The sequence below is a fragment of the Balaenoptera acutorostrata genome, chromosome 1, assembly GCF_949987535.1.
Source record: "Balaenoptera acutorostrata chromosome 1, mBalAcu1.1, whole genome shotgun sequence".
In the NCBI taxonomy this organism is placed as follows: domain Eukaryota; kingdom Metazoa; phylum Chordata; class Mammalia; order Artiodactyla; family Balaenopteridae; genus Balaenoptera; species Balaenoptera acutorostrata.
This window is the reverse complement of record NC_080064.1, coordinates 29,560,561-29,587,537: the sequence shown is the minus strand read 5'-3', so window position 1 is coordinate 29,587,537 and position 26,977 is coordinate 29,560,561. Positions and strand designations below refer to the sequence as shown.

Here is a 26,977-nt window from a genome sequence, read left to right as displayed (position 1 = left end):
CATTAACAATTTGGGACTTTGTACCAAGGGCGGTGGGGAGCAAGTGAAGAGGTTTTAAGCAGAGGAGTGTCGTGATTAGACTCGTGTTTTCGAAGGCTCTCCCTGGAGCCTCAGCAGGAGGGAAGGGAGGAGAGAGGAGAGACTAAAGCACTGGAGACCTCTTCAGAGGCTACTGCAGGCCTCCGAGAGAAGAGAGATGGCATGGGGTGGGGGATCTTTGCCGAGACAGCGCTGTATGCAACTGGTGGCGGGTGACAAGCTCCCTGCATTGCCCTGGGCGGCTCTGCCTGCCCCAGAAGTGCCTGGCACATGTGCCCCTCTCTTCCTGAGATTGCAGGTCACTCGAGCAGCTGGGCTGGTGAGGCTGTCCTCTCAGAAGTTTAGTTGTAAGGTCAGTTGCTCCCTGGGGCCTTTAATTTGGCCTTTTGGGAAGGCAGCAGACTGTAGTGGTTAAGAGCCTATTTGGTTCTGCTGTCAGACAGAATCTCAGTTCACATCCCAGCCCTGCCAGTCAGTAGAGGTGACTTATTCTTCCCGTGCCCAGCTTTCTCATCTGGGGAAAATGTGGGCAGTAAGAGCCCTTCCCTTGTAGGGCAGTTGTGAGGATTCAGTAAGATGTGGCAGGTTGGGCATTTAGCACACACTGAGTAAGAAATGTTTGGTAAGTGTTAGCTGCTGTTACAGGCTGCAGGAAAGGACTTCCAAGAATTAGTTGAAGCAGTTAGTGGCAACTAAAACTGTGTCCCATTGAGCTGTCGGAAATGTCCTGAGGGATCACAAGACCACAGAATTTTATTGTATTCTCTCCAAAAAAGAAATCTGTGGGGAATTTACCAAGTCTGTATGGGAGCCATGCAGATGATTCAGCTCAGCTCTTTAAAAGAACCATTTTTTAAAATAGAAGTAGGACTGCTGAGGAAAAAAAAAAATCATGTTTTAAAGTATACTAGGAGAAAAAGTATTTAGAGTTTGTTTCATGTGTGTCCCTGTTAGTGACCCTAGTCTGGTATCTGAATTAGTACCATCAGGAAGCACACATTGACGTATGTGGTGACTTAAAATCCGGAACCCCTGTTCCACACACGTGAGCTCCCAAGCGTGGCCGAGGATGTGCTGGGAGCCAGGCGCAGAATGAGAATGGCGAGGCACGCCCTGCCCTGGCGGAGCTTGTGGTCTAACAGGGGCCAGGCAGGCTCCTAACCAACTGACATTTGCATAGAGTTTGGTGAGTGTCTCATAGGAGTCTGTGCAGCATGTAGTGGGAGTGAGATGAAGGAGTGATTCTCCTCGGGGATGGGGAGGTGACTGGGGAGAACTTTGGAGAGCCCTTAGAACTTGAGCTGGATCTTGATGAAAATTGAATCTTGAAGGGTGAATAGAGCTTTCTGAGGGTTCATGAAGCACTCCAGGCAGGGGAGCAGCAAGGCACAGGCATGGATGCAGGCTGGTGTGTGTGCACGCTGTAGGAACCACAAGAGGTTCTGGCACAGGGTGAGAAGGGACCTGGCTTTAGGACATGCTGGAGAGGTAAGCATCAGTGCTAAGATGCTTGAACTTCTTATTCTGTTGGTGATGGGATGCTTTGGTTTAAGGGAGGAAACACCATTAGACCTGCATCTTGCCAGGAGCCCTCCGGTTGCCGGTGGGGGATGGACTGGGGATAGAACAAGTCTGCAGTCTCTGTAGGAGGCTTTTGCAGTAATCAAAGTGAGGGCTGGTGGGGGCCTGGATCAGGGTAGAGGCAGTTGGGATGCGGAGGAAGGGCATAGATCAGAGCTGTTTTGGGGGAAATCAACTGGACTCTGGGAGTGTTTGGCAGTGATGATTGAGGGAGGAGCAATGATGGCAGGTGACCTCGAGCTTCCCGATTTGGCTGACAGAGTGAATGATAGTGCGGATATAGAGACGGCAGAAGATAATGGCCAGTGAAATCCGCCAGCTCCATTCAGTAAGCCCTCCCATGGGAGAGGGTCAGTTGCAAAGTCTGTGGCACTCTGTCCAGCTTCGGGCCAGGCTTCTCTCTGGTTTTGCCTGCGTCAGCGCCTGGGAAAAGGGCAGCTTCCCTTCCTTCATCTTCCCCCTGCCCAGATTTGCCCAGGGAGGTGAACTTCTTCAGTATTTCAGAAACTCAAGTGGCTGAGTCTGCAAAACTTCTATGACTTCCTCAGCCTTCAGATGGCCCTAAAGGGCAGCCCTTCGGTCAGGTGCCATCCACACTGATTCAGCAAGTGATGGGTCCTGGACAGCAGCACGCCCTCAGGGGAGAGATGGCCGTTCCCAGTGCTCCCGGGGAGATCTTATCTAGAAAGAGACCTTGAGATTGGATTTACTCCAGAGGCTGGGTCAGCCAACTCAGTCCCTCTTCTCCAGAAGGAGAGATGTCTGCCCCAGGCCACCTGGGACTCACTCAGAACCATCAGGGAAGTGAGAGGGAGCTGCCTTTGTACCCTTATCCCCCTGAGCTCTACGGGAGTACAGAGCTAGGCCTGAATCAGACTGGGCTGCAGAGAGGGATGTGCTGGTAGATGGGGCTTCAAACAGACCCTTTGGAATTGGGGAGATTTTTGCAGGATTTGTCCTTGCACTTGTGGTGTAAAGAAGGTAGAAGAGAAAGTGGCCTGAGACAAGGGCATTTCTTCCTCCTCCACCTGCTCAGGTGAGACTGTGGCCTTGAAGGTGGCCCTGGGCCCATAGCAGCCCTGCATCTCCTCTCGGGATCTATAATCAAGATCCGAGAAGGGAAAGGATGGTGTTGCTTGCTTTGATTTACTTACTATCTTAGAGATGTTTCCACTTTGTCTCATGCACGTCTGGGTCATTTTTGGCAATATTGTGTCATCATTGTTTGTGTAATTTATTCAACAGACTCTCTGCTGATGAACTTAGGTTATTTTCGGCCTTTTGCTCTCGACACAAAGCTGAAGTGACTATCTGCATATGTGTGGTTTTTCCCACCTTAGGTATCTGCAGGATAAATTCCAAGAGGAGTTGCTGCTTCAAAGAGTATCCTTCATGTTCATTATTTTTAAAGTAATTTCTTGGCCCCCTTTTAATGAACTGGAGCAGCCTGATTTTCCCTCAGCAAGCAAAGATACTCTTTTGGGTTGACATCCCTCTTTCCAAGGGGCACTGAGAACCCCAGTGGCGGTCACCCTTTTCTGGCTCTTGGCGGTCTGTCTTGGTGTGAGTTGGGGTTCCCTAGAGCTTACGCAGTCCAGCAGTCTACAGGTCTGATGGTTTCAAAGAAACTCGAGTTGTTGGAAAGCACCAGAGAAACTGAGAAGGGCTCTTGTCATTTAGGATGAAGCTGTCCCCTCTACATCTGTTTACAGACCATCACCTACTTGGCAAAAGAGACCAAGGATCTTTTGGCTTTAGGGAGTCTGTGACCCAAGGGTCCAGAAGGAAGAGAAAGTAGCCTGGATGTGGTAGAGGGAACTGGCAAGAGCAGGACTGGTATGCCTGTCACCTGTCTTTGGGTTTAGGGCAGAGCTGCTTTGAGGTGTGATCAGGGGATAGCAGGTGCCTCTAGGGAGAGGCTTGGTTCAGCCTCTTGGGAGACCTTGGGACTGGCATAGCCCAAAATTCTGTGGGTCTTTTGGAGCCCCACTGCTGGCATTGCCACCTTTGGAGAGCAGGAATCCTGCCCCTTTTTGTAGTAGACGTGGAGCCCCTGGCATTACCATGTTTGTGTGACTTCCATGGCTGTGTTCTCCTCCAACTCCGCTCCCAAGGTGGTCCCTCCTGAAGGAACAGGAAGGAAACCAGCCACAAAAGAAGGGTCCCCACCACCTTCCAGGTCCTTTGCTAAGTACTCTGCAATATGTATTGAGGCCTTCTCACAATCTAAGGAAGGAGGGCTTGACTCTGTTTTACAGAGAACCCTCAGACACTGAGGGGTTAAGGAACCCTCAGCCAGCAAGGGCAGAGCCGGATTTCCAGCCCACACTCGCGTGACCCTAGAGCCCATGCCATCCCATTCCCCCGTCCTGGCCAGGCTCTGGCCCCAGGGAGCCCAGGCCACATGGAATAAAGCCATAGAGCTGGAAGGGACCTTGACAAAGCTGAAGCAGTCCCTTCTTCTTTCCTAGAAGAATGGAAACTGCCACTGCCTGGAGACAAGTCCTTCCCCTCCTGCCCTGTGAGCAGTGGGTAAGGAGACCTTCAACCGTGTCACCCAGCATTTAAGGCTTAGATCAGACCCAGCTTCAGAAGCCAGTTCTGCCACTTGCTGGCTGAGTGACCTTGAAGAAATCACTTCCTATCTCCAAACCCAGTTTCCTCCAAAGTAGTAATGAGGATTAAACACAAGGTGTTATTGTCTGTGGCAGGTTCCGCCTGGTGCCTGGCCCGCAGTCAGGACCCAGGGGTTGGCTCCGGTGAGGCCTAGGTGAGCTCTTTGCTGGTGGGCCTGAGTGTCCCGAAAGAGGCGTTATGAACGAGCTTCCAGGTCTCCAGTTTGAACGGTTTGGTGGTCTTCCCAGCCTTTATAGAAACCGGGTGGTGAACAGGAAGTTCCTTATAGGCAAGTTTACAAGTTACCTGAGAGAGTTTCAGTGTACCCGGAGTGGTGGTTTGTCCCTTCTGTCTCCCACTCTCCTGATGCAGCCTTGCATCAACATGCAGGCCCACACGTTCGGGGCATTCGCATGCCATACTCCCCCAAGTGTGCCTTCCCTAAGACCCAGCCTCCCCTGGTTCCATTACCGCTCTTAATAATTCTAATGGACTCAGAAAATTTTTTAGATTTTTCAACATTATTATAGTAGCCTACAATGAAACAGGTAAACAATATAGAAGAATATAAAATAAAACTCTCCATCTCCTTCAGGCCCCTAGTTCTATTACCTGGAGGTATCCACTGTTAAGTTTCTTCTAGAAATTTCCTATGCATATTCAAGGGTGCGTATAATCATCTTTTTTCTTATTTTTTTTACCCAAATGGGATCATCTTATACAAATAGTACTGTAGTTTGCTTTTTCTTTTTCATAAATTTACTTATTTATTTATGGCTGTGTTGGGTCTTCATTGGTGCGCGCAGGCTTTCTCTAGTTGCAGCGAGCGGGGGCTACTCTTCATTGCAATGCGCGGGCTTCTCATTGCGGTGGCTTCTCTTGTGGAGCACGGGTTCTAGGCGCGCGGGCTTCAGTAGTTGTAGCACGCGGGCTCAGTGGTGGTTGTGGCTTGCGGGCTCTAGAGCACAGGGTCAGTAGTTGTGGTGCACGGACTCAGTTGCTCTGCGGCTTGTGGGATCTTCCCGGACCAGGGCTCGAACCCGTGTCCCCTGCATTGGCAGGCGGTTTCTTAACCACTGCGCCACCAGGGAAGTCCCCTGCAGTTTGCTCTTTTTAGTGTAACGTATCCTAAACATCTTCATCTACCAGCAGGTGTGGGCCTAGTCTTAAAGGCTGTATTCCCCTGTGTGGACGTACCATGATGGAGTGAACCAGTCCTCTCTTGGCGGACATTTAGATTGTTTCCTGTCTGGGGGAGATGTGTGTGCATTTTGATATCTGTGGTTTTGTCTTTGTGTTTTTTCCTGCTACCCAGGGCTCTCCAGGGACCCTTGTTGAGCACATTCATCTTGGTGAACTTGTGTGAGTGAACCGGGAGGGTAAATCCCTAGAACTGGATGTTCTGGGCCCGGGGCAAATGCATTTTCTTCTGCTTTGCTGGCTGTGGTTTCACCTTGTTTTCTGCACACCTGTGGGGCCTGTGCAGGGGATTCGGAAGTGGTCAAGGCCCCAGGCCCTGCCCCCAGGAGCTCACCCTCTGGAGAGACGCAGGCAAGCATGCTCTCACCCACTCATGAGCAGAGTGTGTGTCAGGGGTGGCTCGTGGCTGGCCTCAGCGACTCGGAGCAGGTGAGGCCCTCGTGTGGGTCCACTTGTCTGAACGGCCCACTGAGGGCCACTCTGATGGCAAAGCCTGCTGTCTGCCTCTGTAATCTTGCCCACCAAGCAGCCACAGCCAGCAGCATTCAGTAAAACTGCAGAAAGTGAACTGTATTGTTCATTCGCAAGGCTGTGAAATTTAATTGAATTTCATTTTTGATAGAGGCAGTTAAAGAAAGGCAGTTTGCTGGCCCCAATCCAAATTACCTTTCTCACGGGATGATTGTAGTGACTTTTGCTGTTAAAAACCATATGAAGAAAGAGAATCACATGAACCTGGCCCTGGCCCTGGCCCAGGCTTTCCCCTCTGTCGCTCTGGAAATCTGAGATGGAAGGAAGGAAACGTAACATTTACCTAGTGCCTCCCACACGCTGGCTCCCCGCAGTCCTCAGGAACCCTGGGCAGGTACAACACTGTCCCTCTCCTCTGGGTGAGGACCCCGTGGAGCAGAGAAACGCATGTCTAGGACACAAAGGTGCTCTCAGACTCAGCCAGCCCTTCTTTAGTCACTTGCTGCTTTCTCCTTGCCTGACTTGGGCCATCTTGGGTGTCAAGAACCTGAATTTGGGACTTCCCTGGTGGTCCAGTGGCTAACGCTCCATGCTCCCAATGCAGGGGGCCCAGCTTCGATCCCTGGTCAGGGAACTAGATCCCACAAGCCGCAACTAAAGTTCCCGCATACCACAACTTAAAAAAAAAAAAAAAGATCCCGCGTGCCACAACTAAGACCCGGTGCAGCCAAATAAATAAGTAAATATTAAAAAGAAAAAGAACCTGAATTCCACGAGGGACCTGTGGTGGGCCTTGTTCCCACTGAGCAAAGCAATAACAGAGCAATAACTGATGGTTTGAGCTGAGGAGGGGTCCCCTTTGTTGCAGGGCAGGCTGGAGTGACCGGGGAGGGCTGTCAGTGACTCAGTCTCCCGTCACTGCACATGGCAGAAGGCCCCCCGCAACAGAGCCGAGGGACCACCGGGAAGGTCTCCCAGCCAGGGTATTGGCCGCTTCCCCTGGATACTTCTCTAGATAGGAGATACCAGGGCAGCACAGCCTGAGAAAGAGCTATTAAGTCTGTCCCTTCCTCTTCCAACACCCACACACAGTGACGGATTATTTGTTGTCACATCAGCTGCTTCCGGAGGCCCTTGGGAGGGGTGAGCTGGTGGCAGGGCTGGCGACGCTGCCCTGGATTCTCTCTGTGGCTCTCAGAAAAGCTGCTGCTGAAGCCCTTTACCCCGTCCCAGGGATTGCTTTCTTACTCTGTTTATCTTTTCCCCAGAGGGGCCTCCAGGTCCACCTCTGTGTGCACAGCCCTGGAGTCTCTTCTCCCAGGATCACTCCGGGATACATCCTCCCAGCCCGGGGCCTTCAGGCCCACTCCCCTCCCCGTCTCTCCCCTCAGCCTTCATGGAGGCACGGAGGAGCCCAGTGGGGCTTGCTCAGGGCAGGGGGTGAAGAGGGACATCACCGATTATGTAATCTCCTTGTGTGTGAGTCTTGCCTTCTGGAGGAGACTAGAGTTGGACCTCCGAGCTCTAGATGGGTCTGGTGCGGATGTGCTGAGGGGGAGCAGGCTGGCCACTGGGCCCTCATTCTGGCCGCCCCTCCCACTTCCCACTGGGCTGAGTCACTTCCTCTCTGGCGCTGCAGGTACTCTCCCACACGCCCAGCACAGCAGCCTTCCGGGGGTGAGGTTCATCCCGTGCAAGAGAGGAGCTCTGGTTAGTAGCAGCCAGTTCACCTGTCACCCCCAAGGCAAACGTTTAGAGAAGGATGTGATGGTATGTATTCCTGACAAATTGGAGCTATACATATCCTGCATTTTAAAATGAACAAAATCATCACTCTGTTTTGGAACAGTGGAGATGACAGCACGTGCATGAATCTTTGTCATCAGGGAGTCCTAGCTAAAGCTGAGGGATTACTAATCCACCTCCCCATCCCCCCAGCATCCATCCTGAGCACGGAAGCATATGGCTTCCAGTGGGTTCCTAGGGAGATTGCTTGTGGCCTTCAGGCTCCCAGGGAGAGGGTCCATGCCTGCTTCAGGGATGGCTGTCATTCAAACTCAAAGGAAAAGCCCTTAAACAGAGCCCCCTTCTAGCCAGCCAGCAGGAGTAGAAGAAGAGAACAGGCCACAGGCAGCCTCCTCTGGCCCAGTCAGCTGGGCTAGGGCCTCTAGGCTTTGGTTTGTCAGCAAACCAAAAAAGGGGGGAAATCTTTACTTTATAAAGTTGTGAGAATTAAAGAAAATCTAGGAAACACTAAGAATGAACGGTTGCTGGCAAGCAGCAGGTGTCCATCGAATGCTAGTTTAAAAGGTGCGCACCTGGAGAGACTTGTCACCAGGGAGGTTACTTCAGCAAGGAGTGGGGAACGCTCACCCTTCATCCAGCAGAGACCTCGAGACACCCCTCTTTTACAGATGATGAAACTGAGGCCCACGGACAGTAAATGACTCTCACAGAGGGTAGGTGACTAGTTCAGGGTCATAAAGCTAGTGAGTCACGGAAGCTGAGGTTTGAACCCAGGCCCACCTGACCCCAGAATCCATCTTGCGCTCCCAACTGGCATTTGGGTAACTGGTCCATGGTTTGAAACACCTGGTTCCATGGGCTGCGAATTTCTCTTGGTTCCCTGGGTTGACTTTGTGGATGAAGAGCAAGTCTGTAGGGAAGCTGGGCCACTAGTAGCAGCACATACATGTGAGTATTGAAGTGCAGTGAGAGTGGCTCCCGAGTGCTTGGGTCAGGGAGGGGTGGAGGACACTGCCTTGTGGTCTGGTGGGAGGGGGTCTCAGTAACCCAGCCTCTGCGGCTCCACAGGTCGTCTTGGCTGCATCGTGTGTTGAGATTTCACACCTCCAGTCCCGTTGTTTCTTTCCAGGTGTAGTCAGCTAAATGCATAGCTGGGCCAGAAGGTCTGAGGGAAAAGGAGTGGTAGGAATTTTTCTGACCAGCAGAAGGACCTTCACACTACAAACCTAGAGTGGCCCAGAGGACCTGTCCCTGGTGTGAGGGGCAGGCCAGGCTGTCACTCACACATTCCCACACTTTGCTGCAGGAAAGCAGATTTTTTTGCTGGACTCAGCAGAAAGGGGGCTGGTCTGTCCCTTCGCCAGTGAGGGGTTGGTCCGAGGCTGCAGGCATGCTGTGAATGGGTTTCATTCCTCGGGGAGGTTGCCCTCCAGCAGCCAACACTGTCTAAGCACAACCCCTGGCTATCAGCCCAGAACCGCCCTGCCCCGGGCATCCAGGCACTTCTGACCTGGGACTTTTCCTGGACAGACTATTCCCAGCACCACTGCAGCCCAGTTACCTACAGCTGTGACCCCTTGTCTCTCTGGTCTTGGAGTCTGGCTCCTGTCACAAGCTGGTGGGCCATCCGTACTCTCTTCTGGGTCCCAATCCAGCGCCTGGCTTCTCGTTGGGTCCTCTCTGTCCCCTGCCCCAGTGTGGGCTTTAGTGCCTTCTGGGTGCATAACAGACAGCTCTACACTCCCTGTTTTCTCATTCAGCAGTTTGCCAGGCACTGAGTGGGTGCAGGGAAGTGGGGATGAACTGGGGTTGCTCAGCCTGGAGAGTGGTGGGGACGGGGAGTCAGACAATGGCTACGGCACGTTAGGAGTGGACAGAGTGTGCTCTGGGAGCCGGAGGAGAAAAGGACCTGCTGCAGAAGGTGACACCAGTGAGGACTGAGGGAGAAGGACCAGCCAACCAGGGAGAGGAGGTCAGGGCAAGCGTGTTTGTGGCACACTCGGAGAACTGTGAGTCATTTGGTGTGGCTGGATTTATGGGGCATATAAGGGCAGTGAAGCTGGATAGGTAGCCTGGGTCTGGCCAGGCTCACTGAGGAGTTTGGGTTTCTTCTTAAAGACCACAGGAAGCATTGGAGGACCCCCACAGCAGAGACAGATGGAGATACTGCAGGCCCAGGTCCCCGAGCAGAGGAGAAAGAGTAGCCTGCTGGCATCTGTTTGTCCAGCCCCAGTTCCACAGGCAACTGAGGTGGGAGTCTGCTGATGGAGTTGCTCCTGCATCCTTCCTGACCAGCCTGGTGAAGAGCAGTGCCCCACCATCTTGCAGCGGGTGCAGAGAGAAACCCTGTGAAGAAGATGTGCTATAGAAAGACGCCACCAGGTGGCAGACCTGGAGATTGCACAGAGACCTCATTCCCCCCATTCCTTCAGCACAGTGTTCAGCCTGGAGAAAGGGGGGCATTCAAAACTGAACTCCTGCTCACGCCAGGCTGGCTCCGCCCAACAAGTATGAGATTCCAAATTCTGCCACTGTGAGCTGTGTACCCACAAGAAATCCCTTTGAACCTGTAAATCTGGACATCAGATTCTTCCAGGGTCTTGGGAGCTGTTCCAGCAGGTTGCACCTTCTCTTCTGTCTCCGGGCACCTGAGAGTAAATTGCAAACATCATGACCCTTCACCTCTAAGCACTTTAGCATCTGTCACCTAAGAACAAGGACATTCTCCTGTATAACCACAATGTAGTTTTCAAATTCAGGAAATTTAACGTCATATTATCTAATATACAGTCCATATTCAGATTCTGCCAGTTGTCCAGTCGTGTTCTGTATAACTTCTTCCTCCCAGGATCACCCATTTCATTTACTCGTCCCGTCTTCAGTCTCCTTTAAGTGAGACTAGTTCTTCAGCCTTTCTTTAACTATCTGACATTGATGTTTTTGAAGCATACAGGCCTGTTCTGTTGAATGTCCCTCAATTTTAGTTTGTCTCATGATCAGATTGAGGTTATGCATTTTTGACAAAAAACAAATAAATAACTTAAATGAGGTTGCATCATATCAGGAGTAACATGATGTCAGTTTGTTCTGTTATTAGTGATATAACTTTGATTATTTGGTTAAGGTTGCAGCTTGTGTTGTTTTTTTTTTTTAATTGAGGTATATTTACACATGGTGAATTTCACAGGTCCTTTAACAGTTCAGTCATTTTGACAAATGCACATACCCAGAGTTATATCCTTTGACAGTAGAAGTTTTACAGCCCAGTATGTGTGCTCTGTCCCCCTCCCACAATCCTCTGCAAGAGATCCTGGACTAGAGGCACTAGGTCTTACTTGCAGACTCCTTGGTGCCCCCCAACTTGATCATGATGAAGGACCCATGTGGTATGACCCCATCATCCTGGACCGTCCCTTACTGCGCCTTGCGTTGATAATTGCCAGCTGGTGCTCCAGCCTCTGCTCCCCCATAAACCACTGAACAGAACAAGAGGATGAGATGCTGTGTGCCTCTGCCTGAAAGAACAGGCCCTCCCCTTGACCCGCAAAACAACTGTACTCTGCCCTCTACTACAGAACTATACCTGGTACTGCCCAGCACCCCTCTTCCTCCTCAGCAGCTCAGCCAACCCCCAGGCCTCCTGTCCTCCCCACACCCAGTTGAACATGTCACTCGGGCTGGCCATCAGGCCACCCACCCCCACCCCCACCCCGCCTGTAGTCTCAGGCCAGCAGACAGATGGCAGGTTCAAGGTCTCTTAAGCCTTTAGTCTGGTTACCGTCCTTCTTCTGCCCCCCACCCCAAGTCAGTGCCTAACTATCCCTTTCTCCTTGGGCAGGAGGAAAAATTCAAAGCTACTGTGTTTAGGCTAATAAAAGCACAATTTATCAAATGCTTATGATATGCCAGTAGGTACTCTTGCTAACCCTTTTGCATGGGTTATCTCACTTAATCCTTAGACCAACCTTGTAAGGTGGATGCTGTACTCTGGGTTGTGTAGGTACAGAATAAGTATCTCATCTGAGATCTCATCATTGTTAAGTGATGGTGCTGGGCTTGCAACCAGGTTTGGCTTACTCCAGAGGCCTTGCTCTGACTCCGAGCTTCCCAGCCAGTATGGGTTATGTGGGTCAAGATGGTGATCCCTTTAGCCCAGGAGTGACTGGGCTAAGCAGAGGACAACTGGTGTCCCCAGGCCTTTCACCCCCAAGTGCTGTACAGATGTTTCTGTCTGTACTGTGGCATGAGAAAGACCGAGACGCATTGCTCTGACCACATTGTTCTGCTGCCTGAGTGTCCTGTGGACAGAGACCCCTTTCTACCTCCCTCCTGGGGCCTGGTGCGGGTCTGGCCACACAGACCCTTAACTCATGCGTGGCAAATAGGACTGAGGCCAGGGATGGGTGGGAGCATCTGTGCTCATTTCCACGTGCCAGGTGGGCTGGACAGAGGGACAAGGTCCCTGCCTTCAGTAGACATTACCAGAGATAAAGTCCAGAAGACAGAGGCCTACACAGCTTAGGAACTTTTTGTTTGTTTTGTTTGCACAGAGCCAGGAAACATGGGGGTGGGGATAGGGACTGCTGACAGGGACAGCTTGAATCCTGACACCATCGGCTCAGCCTGACCCTGCAGTGTAGACAAGTCCTTAGGCCCCTAGCAGGCATTAGAAGCTGCTGACAAATCGTGGCTACCAGCTGTGGTGTCATCACACACATGCACAGAAGTAGTGCACTGGGCCAGGGTCTGCTGCTTGCTCCTTGCGGGGACCGCCCTTGCACTCTGCCTGCACTTGTTCGGTTTGCAAGGTCATGCATCTCTTCAGGAACCCCGAGGTTGCAGCAAGAAGCCTACAGCGAGAATGAGTGCAGAACTCTCTGCGCGTGTGTGCGGGCCCTGTGCTGTCCCCTGGGGGCTCACGCTGGCTCTGCGCTTGTGAGTGTCCGCCGCCTGGGCCCGCGTGTCTCCTCCTGTGTGGAGGCCTGTGGGCATGCTTCTGGGTGCGAGTAATGGGCCCCTCTTTGCCTTGACCAGGCTTCAGACCGAGCCTTCAGTCAGGCTACAGCCAGGCTTTCAGACTGAGCTGGGAACGCCTCAGTACCCTCTCTCTTTGCAGCCCACCTCCTTTGGGGGTTGGTGGTATGTCTACCGTATTGAACCATGCCCTGCTGTAGGGTGCCCTGCCTGGCTCTGCCCTGCCCAACTGTCCTGTACCCTGTCACACTACAGCACTGGACTGGGCATGATGGGCCTTAGGACCTTATGTGGTGCTGAGGGCCCAGCCTTTGTTTCCTTCTGGGAGAGCTGGGCTCACATCGCCCAGCCGCTTTGGGTCAGGATGACCTTAACAGCAAACTGACAGGGTAGGGCCGGCATCCCCTCCTCTGGGCATGCTGTGATGGCGGACACAGAGCTGAGGCCCACAACTTGCTCCCCAGGTTGGGCCAAGCAAAGGGAATCCCCTGCTTTCAGGGTGGAGGAGCGCAGCCTGCGGGCGGGGATGCCTCCCTCCTGGCCTCACCCCTCACACCCATCGTTGCCTCACTGAGCTTCCTGTTGAATCCAGGTTCTAAAGAAACTGGCGTTGACTTGGGAGGACAGCACGTGGAATAGTAGACAGATTTAAAGTTCCAGAGACTTCTGAACCAGGCCTGCTGAGTTCCTGGCAAGCTGAGCTGTGGGCCCAGGAGACACCAGGCAGATGGCTCCCCGTTAGCCAGGCTGGGCCAGGGCCCTTCACCGCAGCCTGAGGACCAGCGTCTCTGGAGCGGCCTGGCCCCAAGGCCTTCTGAAACCAGGGCAGCCAGAGCTTCCACATCACAGATCTCCCTGGGAAGCCAGGATCCCTCAGAGCGGCCTCCCCGTGGGAGCATCTGTGGGCCATTTGAAGGTGTGTCTCTGGAGGGGGACACATCAGGATGATTTGGAGGGGCAGGAGGGGCTTGTCTTAGCTCATCCCACCCGCGAGCCCGCAGCAGCTTCCAGTTGCCCAGACCTGCCTCCTCACACTGCTTGCATCGCCTTCACCAGCTCTGGCGGCGTGAAGGGATGTTCGGGAAGGGAAACAGCCTTGCTGCCACTTCGCCTGCCAGCATCTTTTCCCTCTCCCTGCCCATCTGCTCTCATCCTTCTGTCTGCCTACATTTTGGAGCAACTCCCATGCCATTTGCTTGCGTTGAATCCTTAGTGGGGTGGGTGGGGCAGGCTGAGGCAACTCACTGTCTGTGCTGCAGCTGCTCCCGGCAAACTGCTGTCTAGACCATGACTGTGCGTGGGCACCTAGGCAGCGTCTACACAGGTACGGTGACACCACGTGGTGCTCTCCTAGGAACCGGGAAGAGAGGGGCGTCTTAGCGCTCCAGGGAAGGCAGAGAACAGCGCCAGAATGGTAATGAAATCAACTCATCTACCAGGGCAGGGCAGCTCCAGCACACGGCTGCTGACCCAATAGGAACCATCAGCAACTGGAGGGAAGGCGTCCAGCCATTCATAGAGTATCTGCTGGGCCAGGCACTGGGGGTAATGGTTTTATGTAATTTTTTTCTTTTTTTCTAGTTCTGAGGGATTTTTAGTCTAGTGGTGGGGAAAAGACATTAAGCATATAAGCACACAAATAAATACATAATCACAAAATATGGAAAGTGCTATGAATGAAAATTACAGGATACCGAGTGAGGCTATGACCCGTTGGTGTTGGGGATGTCAAGAACGCTTCTCTGAGGAAGTGATATTCACATTGAGAAGGATGCATAGAAGTTAGCCAGGCAAAGAGTGGGAACACTGTTCTAGACACATTACTGCTGAGCTTTTTAGGATCTTTCTAGAAACAGTTGTGTTCTTCCCTGCTTTTGTGTGAATGACTGAATCTACTTCCAGCATGAGCCTCTTTGGCAGAAGTCACAGCTGAGCCTAACCATGGCTTCTGCTCTGTCTGGGGACTGTCAGGGCCTACTGAGTTACCTGATCTAGTTACTCTCAGGATGAAATCATGGGTCTGCTCCTCAGTGGCACAGCTCTGAAGACAAATTAGGGCTTGATGGGAGTCAAACCTGGTAGATTGGACTAGAAGGGCATCAGGCCATCTCTCCTACCTTCCAGTTCACTGCGTGGAGTCAGTCTCCTGGGGTTTAGAATAAGGGCCAGAATGGCAGCATATGAAGTTATAAGCTAACTAGTGAATACGCACCTGTTATCAGAGTAGGGGCACCTTCTAGGCATAAGAGCAAAAACAAACTAAAGGAAAAGAAGTCTATTTGACTACATAGACATTTAGTCTTTTTTTAATTAAAAAGAAGTTAAAAGATTAAGAAAAACTACATCCTATGTCAGTTATAGCCTTAATATATAAAGAGCTCCTAAAAAATCACTAAGACTAATACACACAAAGCAGTAAAAAAAATAGAAAAAGAATGTGAACTGGAAATTCATAAAAGAAATAATACATATAGCCAGTAAGCATGTAAAACAAGTCCAACTTCATGAATAATTAAAGAATTATGAAATTAAACAATGATATACTTTTTATTACTCATCAAATCGGCAGCTTTTTAAAATACTCATTCCTGGTGCAAGTTCTGGGACTTACTCTCCCACACTGCTGATGGTATCAATATATAAATTGGCACAGCCTTCCTGAGAGCAACCTGGCAGTGTATGTCACACACCTTTAAAAATGTGTGCCCCATTTGACCCTGTAGTTGCATTTCTTGGAGTTTATCCTGAGGGAGAGAGGCAAGTATGCCAAGATGTGTGTGCATAACTGCTAATAAAAAATATAAAAAGTGGGAAGAATCTAGATGTCCATGAATAGGGGTGTGGTCTGATAAATCATGCTATATTCTTACCAAGGAGACTGTAGCTATTTCAAGTGACGCTACAAAAGAAAATTGTCATGCAAGGACGTTAATAATGTTTTTTTGTTTTGTTTTTTTACGGCTTAATTGAGATATGTTTCACATACCATAAAATTCACCCTCATAATATATTTTAGGTGGGAGAAAAGGAGGCTTAGAAATGGTATCATAGCGTGGTCTGAATTTTTGTAATAACGAGAACTGTAAGCATACACACACACACACACACACACAAACAGACACACAGGAAAGTCTGCTTGAATATTAAGATTGTGGGTACCTTATTTGCTTATTTTTGCATGTCTGTGTTTTCTAATGTTTCTGCAGGAAATGCCAATTACTTTTATAAAAAGAAAAAATTATAGAAGCTTAGGGTTCAGTGTTCCCAAGCCCCCTGTGCAAGGGTAAAGTCTACACTCCTAACGTGGCCATCAGGTCCCCTAGATCTGGCCTTTGCTCCCCTCTGTGGGTCACCTGTCACCACTCCCTGTGCACTCCAGCGACACAGGCTACTTGGAGTTTGTTGCTTACGTGCCGTTTCTTACTATGTACGTTTGCTCACCCAGGCCCCTCTGCCTGGAATGACCTTGCCTGTTGCCCGGCCCACTCCAGTATCACCTCCTCAGGGAAGTTTTCCCTGAGCCCCTGCACCCACTCTGGGCCAGAGGCCTCGGGATTGGGCAGCTGGCCTTCCCTGGGCATCCCTGTGACCCTCTGCCCTCCGTGTGTGGAGCTCCTCTGTGTACGTGTCTTTCCTCGCCCCGCCTCCAGCGCACTGCCTTCCCGAGGCGTGAACTGTAGAGAGCTGAAAGGAGCAACTCCTTTCTGTTTTGTTTAAATCCAGGTCTAGAGGTCAACGTCTTCTAGAATCTGGCTCCTGTGTCCCCTTTCCTTTTAGGGGAAAGGGATATTTGGGGAGAAGGCCTCACTTTGGGAACAGTCGCTCCAGGGCCAGCTGTCTGTCTCAGGGGACCCCAGTTGGCATCTGCACAAAACTCTGTGTCCTTCTCTCTGCATTTGACTGGTCCCTTTGAGGTGGGCCAGCTGCCCACCTCTGTAGCCAGTGCATCCAGCTTGAGCCCCTAATTAATCCCCAGTAAAGGAGCCGTGGTCCTTTGTTATCGAGAACCTTCCACGCTCCTCTGGGAGGGGGAGGAGGTGGCAGCGGCAGCTGTGTGATGCGTCCTCAAGGCAGACTCGCAGGCTGGGTTAGCGTAAGGAAACTCGCTGACTTGCTCAGTGAGAAGGCTCTTTTCTGTCTCGTCTAGAGCTGAGAATGAAGCGGAGAGCATCAGACAGAGGAGCTGGGGAAACGTCGGCCAGGGCGAAGGCTCTAGGAAGTGGGATTTCTGGAAATAATGCAAAGAGAGCTGGACCGTTCATCCTGGGTAAGCCTCTGACGGCCGGGTGAGTGGGGGGCCGGGGCAGCACAGTCTGACCTGCAGACACGCAGGGTGCAGCGCCGCGCCCACCCCAGCGTGGGAGCCTGACCAACCCTCGGCCACTTTAAACGGAGTCTATTGATGAGAGTGGAAGGTCGCTCTGCACCAGGAGTTGTTGTTTCTGTTGTAGCCGCACCAGCCTTAGATTAGTGTCAGCTGAGAGATAGACCGTCTCTTCCCCCAGAGAATCCTATGTGTGCCCCCAGGACATCACCCACGGGAAGCAGACAAGCTGCCTTAGAACCCAAGGTACCTCATCCACGGCACTTCTTTGACCATTCTTGGAGGGCACAACTAAGTTCACAAAGTGTTTGGTACAGCTGCAAACTTCTTACAAAATTGGCACCGAAATCCTGTAGAACTGGGTGTACACAGTGGTCTGGAGGAGCAGTGGGGCCTTTCTGCATGATGTTGGAAGCCCAGCAAGTCTAGACTGCATGTGTAGGGTTGCAGGTGGTTTGCGCTCTGAGGACCCCAACTCTCCTAGCAGCCAGAGACTGGGTGTGAATTTTGCTTTGGGACAGCATCTTGGACTTAGGAGTACAGGATAGTTCCAGTTCCAGTTCCAGCCACGCAGCGAACAGTTCATGGAGCCTGCTACCTGCTGGGCCTGTGCTGTTTGTCAGGGATGCAGCCGTGATTAAGACAGACAAGTTCCTGGGGAGTTTCCTGGCGGCCCAGTGGTTGGGACTCGGCGCTTCCACTTCAGGGGGCGCGGGTTTGATCCCTGGTCGGGGAACTAAGATCCTGCATGCTGCGGGGTGCGGCCAAAAAAAAGAAAAAAAAGAATTGGGCATTGGGCAGGACAGTTGGTTGGAGACACAGAGAGACACACTCTAAAGCTAAAAATAAAGACCATTAAGTTTAAAAAAAAAAAAAAAGACAAGTTCCTGCCCTCACGGAACTTAACATTCTAGTTGGAAAAAGAAACCGAGAGTAAACAACACACGAGATCATCATGGGGGTGGGGAGGAAGGGTAAGGGCCTTGAAGGAAGTAAACAAGATGGTGTGAGAGTAAGAAGGGTCTAGAGAGAGAGTAGACAAGGAAGGTTCTGTATGAGGAAGTGACAGTTGCTCTGACAGCCAAGGATAAGGAGGAGCAGCCATATGAAAAGCAGGGGAAAAGCATTCCAGGCAGAAGGAACAGCAGGTGCACAAAGGCCCAGAAGCAGGGAAGGGCTTCACATCTCAGGAATGAGGAGTCCAGCGTAGCTGGAGTGTGGTGAGGAGGGGTGGGGAGACATGATCAGTTGAACGCTGCACAGGAACCAAATCATGCAAGACCTTGGAGGCCAAAAAAAGGAATGTTGATTGCATGTTAAAAGCAGTGGAGTGCTGTTAAGGTTTTTTAGCAGTGCATCGACACTGTGACATTACCTGATTTATGCTCTGAAAGCTCAGGGTGCTGTCACAGGCCATCAAGCCGTGTACATCTCTGAAAGTACAGAAGTTCCCAAAAGCTGATACGTGGCCGTATCAGACCACCAGGGGAACCTGTTAAAGGGACAGTTTCCTGGCTCCTCAGCCTGGAGTTGCTGATTCAGAGGGCCCAGGTTGCAGCTGGGATCTCTGTTTTAGCACATACTCCTTGGAGATTCCAGCATGCACCCCGTGTTGAGAGCCCCTCTTGAGAAATGTGCCTGTGAAAGCCAGGTGTACTCAGGCAGATGCACACATACTGCTCCAGTTTTGGAGGGGAGACCATGAGTTCAGTGGATGTGAACGTGGTGCCCTCCAGGAGAGAAGATCTAGCCAAAAGCCCACGTGGCGGCACAGTGCCCCACGGTGCCATGGTAGACAAGGCTCCTGAGAAGTAAGCCAGCGGCTGTCTGTGCCATAGGTCCCCGTCTGGGCAACTCACCAGTGCCAAGCATCGTGCAGTGTTTGGCGAGGAAAGATGGCACGGATGACTTCTATCAGCTGAAGGTAAGTGAGGCACCAGGCGTGGGGGGCCGGGGACCCCGGGACATCCTACCAGCCCGGCTCCTCCCTCCTCCCACCTTCTTCTGCACCACTTGTGAGCGAGAGCAGTGCACTTCTTCCCGGGGAGCTCTGTCTGTGCTTATATCACTTTGCTGTCACGTTGGGAAAGACCGTTTCACTTCGTCCACGCACGTGTGGGTGCGTGTGCCAGGGTTGCGTGGGAGGATGTGAAACCCTGCTCCTCCTGTTCTGGTCACTCTGCTTGGAAAAGTAAGGGTTGTGGGGTTTTGTTTTTGTGTGTGTGCCTTCCTAAAGATCCTTACACTTGAGGAGAGGGGCGACCAAGGAATAGAAAGCCAAGAGGAGAGGCAAGGCAAGATGCTGTTACACACCGAGTACTCCCTGCTCTCCCTCCTCCACACGCAGGATGGGGTGGTTCACCACCACGGGCTCTTCCAGGTGAGTGGCACCTCTCCCGTCCCCACCCCGGCTGGCACTGCTGGGCCACATCACAGGACCCCCCAGTCTTCCCACATGCAGAACAGCAGGACTTCCTGGCGGGTGGCCTGGAGGTCTGGCTGGGCCAGCGAGCTCCTGCTCTGATGGTGGCAGCCTAGCGGGAATGCACCTGGTTTGCAGCTTGCAGGCTTTCTTTGAAGAGCCGCTTTTCCGAGAAAAGAGGAAAGTATGAAGTTATTTAAAGACACGGGCTCTTTCTAGCTGTGTTGTCAGGAATCAGCCAGGCCAGGGTGGAAGGGAGGGCAGTGAGGAAGGACGGGCGCCGGGGCACTGTGGATCTCCGCAGTTGCTTTTGGTACCAGTCCTGCTGCCTGCCCAGGCATTTCAGCTTCTGCGGCAAGGGTCCCTGAACCCCATGCTCAGATGTTCCAGGTCCGTTAGGAAAGGTACTAATTGGCAACTGGCACCCTGAAAAGAGCCCTCCCTGGGGCAGAACTGAAATTGCGTCTCCAGAAATGAAGAACCAGGTTCAGAATGCTGGAGGGTGGGGGAGGGTTCCTGCTGAGGCCCCCGTGGAGCTTCTGCACCGCCCTCAGGCAGATGCGCTGGCCAGGCCCACTCATGCTTGGATGGACCTGGTACGCTAGAGGCAGCCTGGTGTCAGGGAAGGCACACAGGTTTTGGAGCGGGCAGTCCTGGATTCAGGTGGTGTGACCTCGAACGAGTCACTTCCTAAGCCTCAGATTCCTCATCTGCAAAATGAGAATAATGATAACCGTGCCTACCATGTGTGGTGGTGGGAAGATGAGTGAGAGGGTATAAAGCACCGAGCTGTCCGGGGACATACGTGCTCATCACCGTTGTTATATCAGGCAATAAGAACTCCTTGTCGGCTTGATTTCTTGAGGGAAGATAAGGGGAAAATGCCTCCCAGCCCCACACATAGATCCCACCGAGGTCTTTATTCTTAGATGTGCAATGAGAGGCACCTCTGAAATGTAGAGTGTCCCTTAAACATGAAATCAAATCGGGGGTGATTATGATTTCTTAGTATTTCATCGCTGGTAGCTTCCAGAGCTTGGCCCTGGTGTATGTCATTTTGGATAAGAGAACCAGAGCGATTAGAGGTATGTTTAGAGTCCTCTGTGTGCCAGACACTGTGCTGGGCCTCTGGGGAAGAGGGGATGAGAGGTGTGATCCTGCTCGTGAGGAGAAACGTGGCGTTCAGTCCCCAGGAGTCCCCCAGTCGGCTGGGGCTGGCACCAAGGGCCTCCTCAAGCTGGGAGGGTCAAAGTCCTCATGTTGCACCTGTGTTTTCTCTTACTCAAAATACCTTTTCAGCAAGGAAAATGGGTCCAGAACTACCAACCTTGGGGTTGGTAGTGGTGCCCGCTTACCGAGCCCTGGCTTACCGATACTGAGTCCAGGTGCTTACTAAGCACTTGGCATGGTTGTCTTTTCTCTCAGCAACCTGTGAGGTAGGGGTTGCTGGCTCCCTTTCACACACGAGGTACCAGTGTTGGAGAGCTTAGGTGAGCCGCCCCAGGTCCCGCAGCTAGGACGAGGTGGAGCCAGGGCCTGAACTCAGCCGTCAGGGGCCAGAGCCGTACTCTTAACCGCCATTACACGGCTGCCCAGAAGTCCTGCGTCCACGTGACAGCAGTTGTCTTGGACACGCACAACACTTAGCTTCCCCCATCTTGGACACTGGAAGGAAGTTTACATCGGTCATTGCTAGAATCCCTGGGAGTGCCCGGAGGGGAGGATGCCCCGGAGCCCTGAGTGTGCTGCCTGCACACTGAGCTCAGAGGGCCCTTTGGCTTTCAGTGCCCAGCCCTGATCCAGACGCTTTGCAGTAGGATCAAAGCATGAAGTCTGAACCTGAGCTGCTTCTACCTGAGCCACTGGCTGGGCCTGGCACGGGGGAAAGCAGGGCAGTGCTGAGCGGCCCATGGGCCACGCTGCCCAGATCTCAGGCCTCTGCCGCTCTCACACATTCAGGCTTGTTCCAGGCTCCAGAGGAGAGCCCCAAGCCCCTGGCCCTGGCCCTGGTGGGCCCACAGCCAAGCCCTGGTCTGCCCCCTTCCTCCCAGGACCGCACCTGTGAAATTGTTGAGGACGCAGAATCCAGCCGAATGGTTAAGAAAATGAAGAAGCGCATCTGCCTCGTCCTCGACTGCCTCTGTGCACACGACTTCAGCGACAAGACCGCCGACCTGATCAACCTGCAGCACTACGTCATCAAGGAGAAGAGGCTCAGCGAGCGGGAGACCGTGGTCATCTTCTACGACGTGGTGCGCGTGGTGGAGGCCCTGCACCAGGTGAGCCTCCGCCCCTGCAGCTCCCACCTTCTCTCCATGGAAAGCCGCCCTTCTTGCTGCTGCTCAGTGGAAGCAGCTCTGTCCCACCCTCACCCAGGTGTGCTTTGCAGCTGGGAACATCCAGAAGGAAAGTGGCCGGAGGACACGCACACCTGAGGACACGGTGCTGCAGGCCTCAGCCCACGGCCCTGGGGAGGTGCGGGCAGCCCAGCAGAGCCCCGTGCAGAAATGCCCCAGCAGTCGAGAGGCTAAGCGGGAGATACCCACTGGGTGCAGCCACAGCCTGCCTCTGAGCTTTTCCTAGGGCTGGGGGTGTCGGGAACCCCAAAGCACAGGTTAGGAGAGCCTGGGCCTCCTGCAGACACACAGCTTCTGTGGGCCAAGCCTGGAGTACTTGGTCATCAGAACCATGAGAATTCAACTCTGACCCCAGATCTAAGCAGGTGCTTGGGATTTTTTGGTTGCTTTTTTGGTTCTTGGTTTTTTGGTGGGATGTTTGGTAGAGGCAGAGAGAGGAGTGGTTTTCTCCATTGGCTGCTGCCCTAAGGGGTGAAAGAACTGGGGTAAACACCCTGTGTGGGGCAGAGACTGCCTGGGCTCGCACGTTACCTAGTTCGTCCACGTGGTTAACGAGGCCCTAAGTGGTCCGGATGTGTCTGTGGCTTGCAAGTCAAGGCCCAAGCCTAAAGAGACATGTCTTCCCCAACACCTGGAGAGCCCACCTCTTACAGGCTGGGCCCGACCCTGGCTCTCATCTTCACAGTGCAGACCATGTGCCTGTTGTTTTCCAGAAAAACATTGTGCACAGAGACCTGAAGCTTGGGAACATGGTGCTTAATAAGAGGTAAGCTTCGCTTTTCTTCTTTCGTGATGTAACCTCGGGGTTGGGACAGGCTACGTGCTGCAACTACCCAGAGCCCAGCAGCGTCCCCATGGGGATTCTGACTCATGGGGCCAGGGGATGAGATGCTTGCTTCTGTCTTTTGCCTCATGGGAATATGGTGCTTGCTAAGAAGGGGAGCCTTAAAGGCCACAGAAAGGGAGCTCTGGGAAGGATTTCAGCAGTCCCCCTGGTCCATTCATTTGTCATGCCCAGTGGGTGCACAGTAAATGACTATAAAAAATAGACCAGTAGGTGACAAAATGACAGATGAGCAAAACAAGGCTTTGTCGTGGGTCAGGTTCCCAGGAAACAGACTCTGAGATGTACGTGCAGGAAGTTTACTGAGGCGTGCTCTCAGGGAGAAGGGGGCAGGATTGGGCTGAGGGAGAAGCTAAACTCTGGGCAGTCACGACGGGGCCTCAGCCTGGAAAGCCAGGTGGCCCTTCAGATGCCCCAAATCAAGTCCGGGGGCACACGGCCCTGTATCCCGACTGTGACCAGCCACTGAATGCAGGCTGCTCCTGGGGGCATAGCTTTGGGCAAGGCAGCTTCCTTTGGCTGAGAGGACTTCCTGGAAAAGGACACAGCTGTGAGTGGTCAGAAGCCGACATTCCCAGCAGCAGGGAGAGAGCACCTCGATATTGGAGGGGATCTGGGCGGCTCACCCCAGCACCCTCGGTGAGCCAGTGGCAGAGGGAGATCACATGAGGCTCCTGCCTCAGGCTGTCACCCCACTCAGGCAGAGGGTCTGGGCCCCTTCTGAGTGATCTGGGGCAATGGTAGAGGGACACCAACATGCAGGGTCCCAGGACCGATGGGAGGAGAGCCCACCCTGTGTGTCACCAAGATCCTAGAAATGCAGGGCCGGGAAGGGCACACCTCCCTCACCCGCTCTCCCTGAGCCTCTCACCCTCACCTCTCTCTCACCTCCCGGTGTTAAAGTGGGTCGGAGGGCTTGCAAATGGCAGGCAGCACACGCCTCATGGCAGAAGTGGTGTGGTGGGGGATTTGTTCCACAACGTGGTTGCCCGCGCTGGAGGGGCCTGGGCCCACTATCCCTGTGAAGTGGCCAAAGCCACACAGGTCACAGGAAAAGGAGCTCTGGGGAGGGGCATGGGGCACCAGACCCTGCAGTGTCAGCCTGAGATGCCACTGGGAGGATGCTGCCGCCCCTCCGCACTCGGCGCGTCCCCAGCCCCGCCCGGCACTGGAGCCGCAGACAGCCTCCCGGAGCTTGCCGCCTGGGGCGACCGGAGGGCAGCTGTCACTGTACGAGGGCCAACGTGCAGAGGACGGAGCGGGCAGAGACTCTGGCCATCTCAGTCAGTTCGTGAAGGATGAGTAAAGATTTGCCTGCCTGAGAAAAGTGAAGTGGTTGAAACCTGGCCCTGTCGTGCTGCACAGGGAGGAGGGAAGGAAACAGGAGTTCCAGGGCTGCTTGAACCCTTGACCGGCCGAGAGAGAGTTAGGAAAGCCAGGGAGGAGTGGGCCCTGGGGGTCAGACCTGGCTCACAGCACAGCACTGCCTCTTAATTACCCTTGAGACCGTGAGCACTCGTTCCTTTGATTATTCACCTGTTGATTAAGCCGTTCATGTATTGAGAAGCTGCTGTGGTACCAAGCACTCCTCTGAGCTTCCGTGTCCTCATCTGTGAAAGCAGAGATGATTATGCCTTCCTGCAGAGACTGGCCCTCGTAAGCGCACCCTGTGCTAGCCAGCCGGGCCTGCAGGGCCTCTATGCTCGCTCCCTCTGGAGATGAGGCCTGCTGTGTGGTGAGTGGCCAACGAGGATGCCAGTGGCCAGGTCCCGAGGCACCCCGGCCCCAGCTCTGAACTGCACAAGGAGAGGAGGTGTCGGAAGGTGCAGACCATCCTGGCCCTGAGAGCGTATTGTCTTCATGTCGGGAGGCTCGGGCCCTGGCCTTCCGTGGGATGTTGGGCCAGTCACCATCCCACTCTGGGCTGCAGGCTCACTGTTCACAAAGTCCGTCTGGCTGCAGAGCCCATGGTCTCCCAGGCTTCCGTGCAGCCATTCATTGGCTCTAAGTGAGCGTCCCGAGGGTGCTTATGGGCATGCACCATCAGGGGCTCCTGCGCTGCTAACCAGGCCAGCACCCCAGGCCTCTTTGTCTCTGTGGTGGCTTAGCTTCTGGCTCCCACTTCTCCAGGCCCCCCTAGGTTCTGGGAATGTAGTCGGAAGGTGACACCTTTCTTGAGTAACGCCAGTGTAGCTATGGCAGCTCTTCCGGGAGTGTCCATGCGTGTGTGTGTGTGTGTCTGTGTCTGTGTCTGTGTGCGTGCATGTGCACGCAGTGTGTTTCCCTGGGATTGCAGAGCACCCGCACCTCATTCAGACCCTGGGTCTTGGCTGCACATCCTTTAACCCTATAATCCCCTGTCTGTCTTGGGCAGACAGCGGTTCTGGCCACCTCCCACTTGAGTCACGGGTGCCAGGAAGGCGCCGGGGGTGCTGCAGGGACCCACGCTGGCCGCCGAGTGCCTGCTCCCATGTGTCCACGCGCGCACCCCTCCCCTCTTGGGGCCTCGCTTTCATCCTTACGAAGTCAAGGGTGGACCTGGAGGAGCTCCAGCCCCTTCCTGCCCATCAGGCCAGGCCCTAAGTCCAACTGGAGAGGCAGCAGATGAGCTGGAGACTCCCAGCAGGACGGAGTGCTCCCAGGGAGGGAAACAGGGAGAAGGGTTTGCAAGGCAGCTGCTACAGCAAGTTCCCCTGCCGTGGATAAAGGGCAAGGGTTGCCATCTGAAATTCCCTTTTGAGGTTGGCTGTGGGTTCTTTCTCCGTCCTTTCTTTTCCGCGTGGGCACGTTGCACGCCCAGTTCCTAGAAAAGGAGACACACTGTGGTAGCCCAGAGGGCCATAGCTAAAGAGTGACTCACTGAGCGGGCCCTCCTGACGCAGAGCTCCCTCCTTGCACCCCTGCTGCCCTTGCCTCTCCTGCCAGGACCAGCCTGGGGGGTCTGGACTCCCAGGGATCTGTGCGCCGCGCCGACTGGGGCAATGGTGGCGGGCAGGGAGCATCGCCAGGCTTCTGGAGGGCTGGGAACTGACCGTGTGGTTTCCTGTGGGAGAGGCTCCAACCCGGCCATGCCGCCCACCCTGCAGAGTCTCGGCCGAGCTTTTCTCGAGCCCCACGGGCAGAGGGCTGGCAGGTCCTGCCGGCAGAGTGGAGTGGAAGGCCAGCGCGCGGGCACGTGTGCTCCAGGGCCTGTCGTCACAGTGCGGCTCCTCTCACCCGCGACCTCAGCACGCTGTGTTCCCTGGGGTCTCCACCGGTAACCTCCACCAGCTGTGCCCACCGTCTGAGGATGACATATCATCCGCGCTGGCCCTTAGTAATCAGTCACTATTTGCCAGGCCCTGGATTCAGTGCTTTCCCTGGGATTATCTTCTTATCTTGTAAAGTCCTAACACAGCCCTGGGAGTTAGGTGCTAATGTTTTCCCTGTTTTACAGATGAGGAAATTGAGGTTTAACAGAGATTAAATAGCATGACCGAGATCACACAGCCAGGAAGTGGCAGAGCCAGGCCTAAAACCTGGGAATCTGACTCCCAAGCCCACCAGACTCTCCCCTGAGCGGTCCTCCTCCCAGCGTCTCAGGCCTCCAGCTGCCGTGGCCAGCTCTGACCAGGGGAGAAAACGCAGTGCGTATGCTGTGTGGGGCCCTCGTGGACAAGAGGCCCGAGCAGGCCGTGTTCAGTGACGTGGGCGGTTCTGAGCGGGAGCAGCCCACTTCTTGACGTGATCCTTGCCCGAGACCCTTCGCCTGCCCTCTCAGGCTCTAGCTGCCCTGGGGGCCACCAGGCAGGTTTCCGTGGCATCTGCCAGGGCAGGCCTGTACGGAGGGCGAGGGCCAGCGTTTCCATTTGGAACGCCGGGGACAGACTGGCCTTTGTTGTGCACCAAGCCCTTGCCCGCAGAATTCCCCAGGAAAGCTGAGGGGCTCGCGGAGCCTCGTGAGCGCAGCCGCACACACCTGTGCCTCTGAGCCAACCTCTTCTCCCCCTGGAGGCTCTTCTACGGAGAGGCCGCCCGAGGCCCCTGGTGGGGCTTCCCTTCCTGCCGTCCTCCCAGGCTTCTCCGCCCAGCCAGCCGGCTGTCACAGCAGAGGGGCCCTTCCTCCCTGTGCCCCCCGACACAGGCCGAGGAAGCTCTGCACCCTCACCCCGCGTCCCCAGGGGTGGCGTACGGCGTCCTCTCTGGGCCGGTTTTTGTTCTCGTTGTGAGCCTCCTAGAAAGGACCGGAGCCCAAAGCTGCTCTCACCACGGCTCTCTCAGATGGGGAATCTGTGGTTTTCTAGCAGTGCAGAGTCTGCTGTACAAGACAAGGGGTGAGTCACCTTGGATGGAATGGAAGGGAAAGTCAGGTGCTGGGCATTGTCCCGGGACCCAGTGGGCACCCCACTGGTGTCACTCAAGAG

General features: G+C 53.8%; 1 protein-coding gene across 12 annotated transcripts in view; it reads left to right on the top strand.

Moving 5' to 3' along the window:
* STK40 (serine/threonine kinase 40) overlaps positions 1 to 26,977 on the top strand; it is a 37,877-nt gene that overhangs the window by 2,132 nt on the left and 8,768 nt on the right. For 4 of the 12 annotated variants that reach the window (XR_451012.2, XM_057549047.1, XM_057549011.1 and 1 more), the window contains exons 2-6: positions 16,775 to 16,894; positions 18,790 to 18,875; positions 19,188 to 19,331; positions 21,425 to 21,652; positions 22,444 to 22,496. Coding sequence is in view for 11 of the 12 variants with exons in the window: in XM_057549047.1 (XP_057405030.1) it covers positions 16,783 to 16,894; positions 18,790 to 18,875; positions 19,188 to 19,331; positions 21,425 to 21,652; positions 22,444 to 22,496 (623 nt within the window). In the remaining variant the exon portion in view is untranslated. Of the gene's footprint in view, positions 1 to 7,546; positions 7,678 to 13,219; positions 13,544 to 13,981; positions 14,173 to 16,774; positions 16,895 to 17,054; positions 17,198 to 18,789; positions 18,876 to 19,187; positions 19,332 to 21,424; positions 21,653 to 22,443; positions 22,497 to 22,516; positions 26,888 to 26,977 lie in introns of those variants that run through there. The other 8 variants (XM_057549036.1, XM_057549026.1, XM_057549017.1 and 5 more) reach the window with 8 other exon arrangements.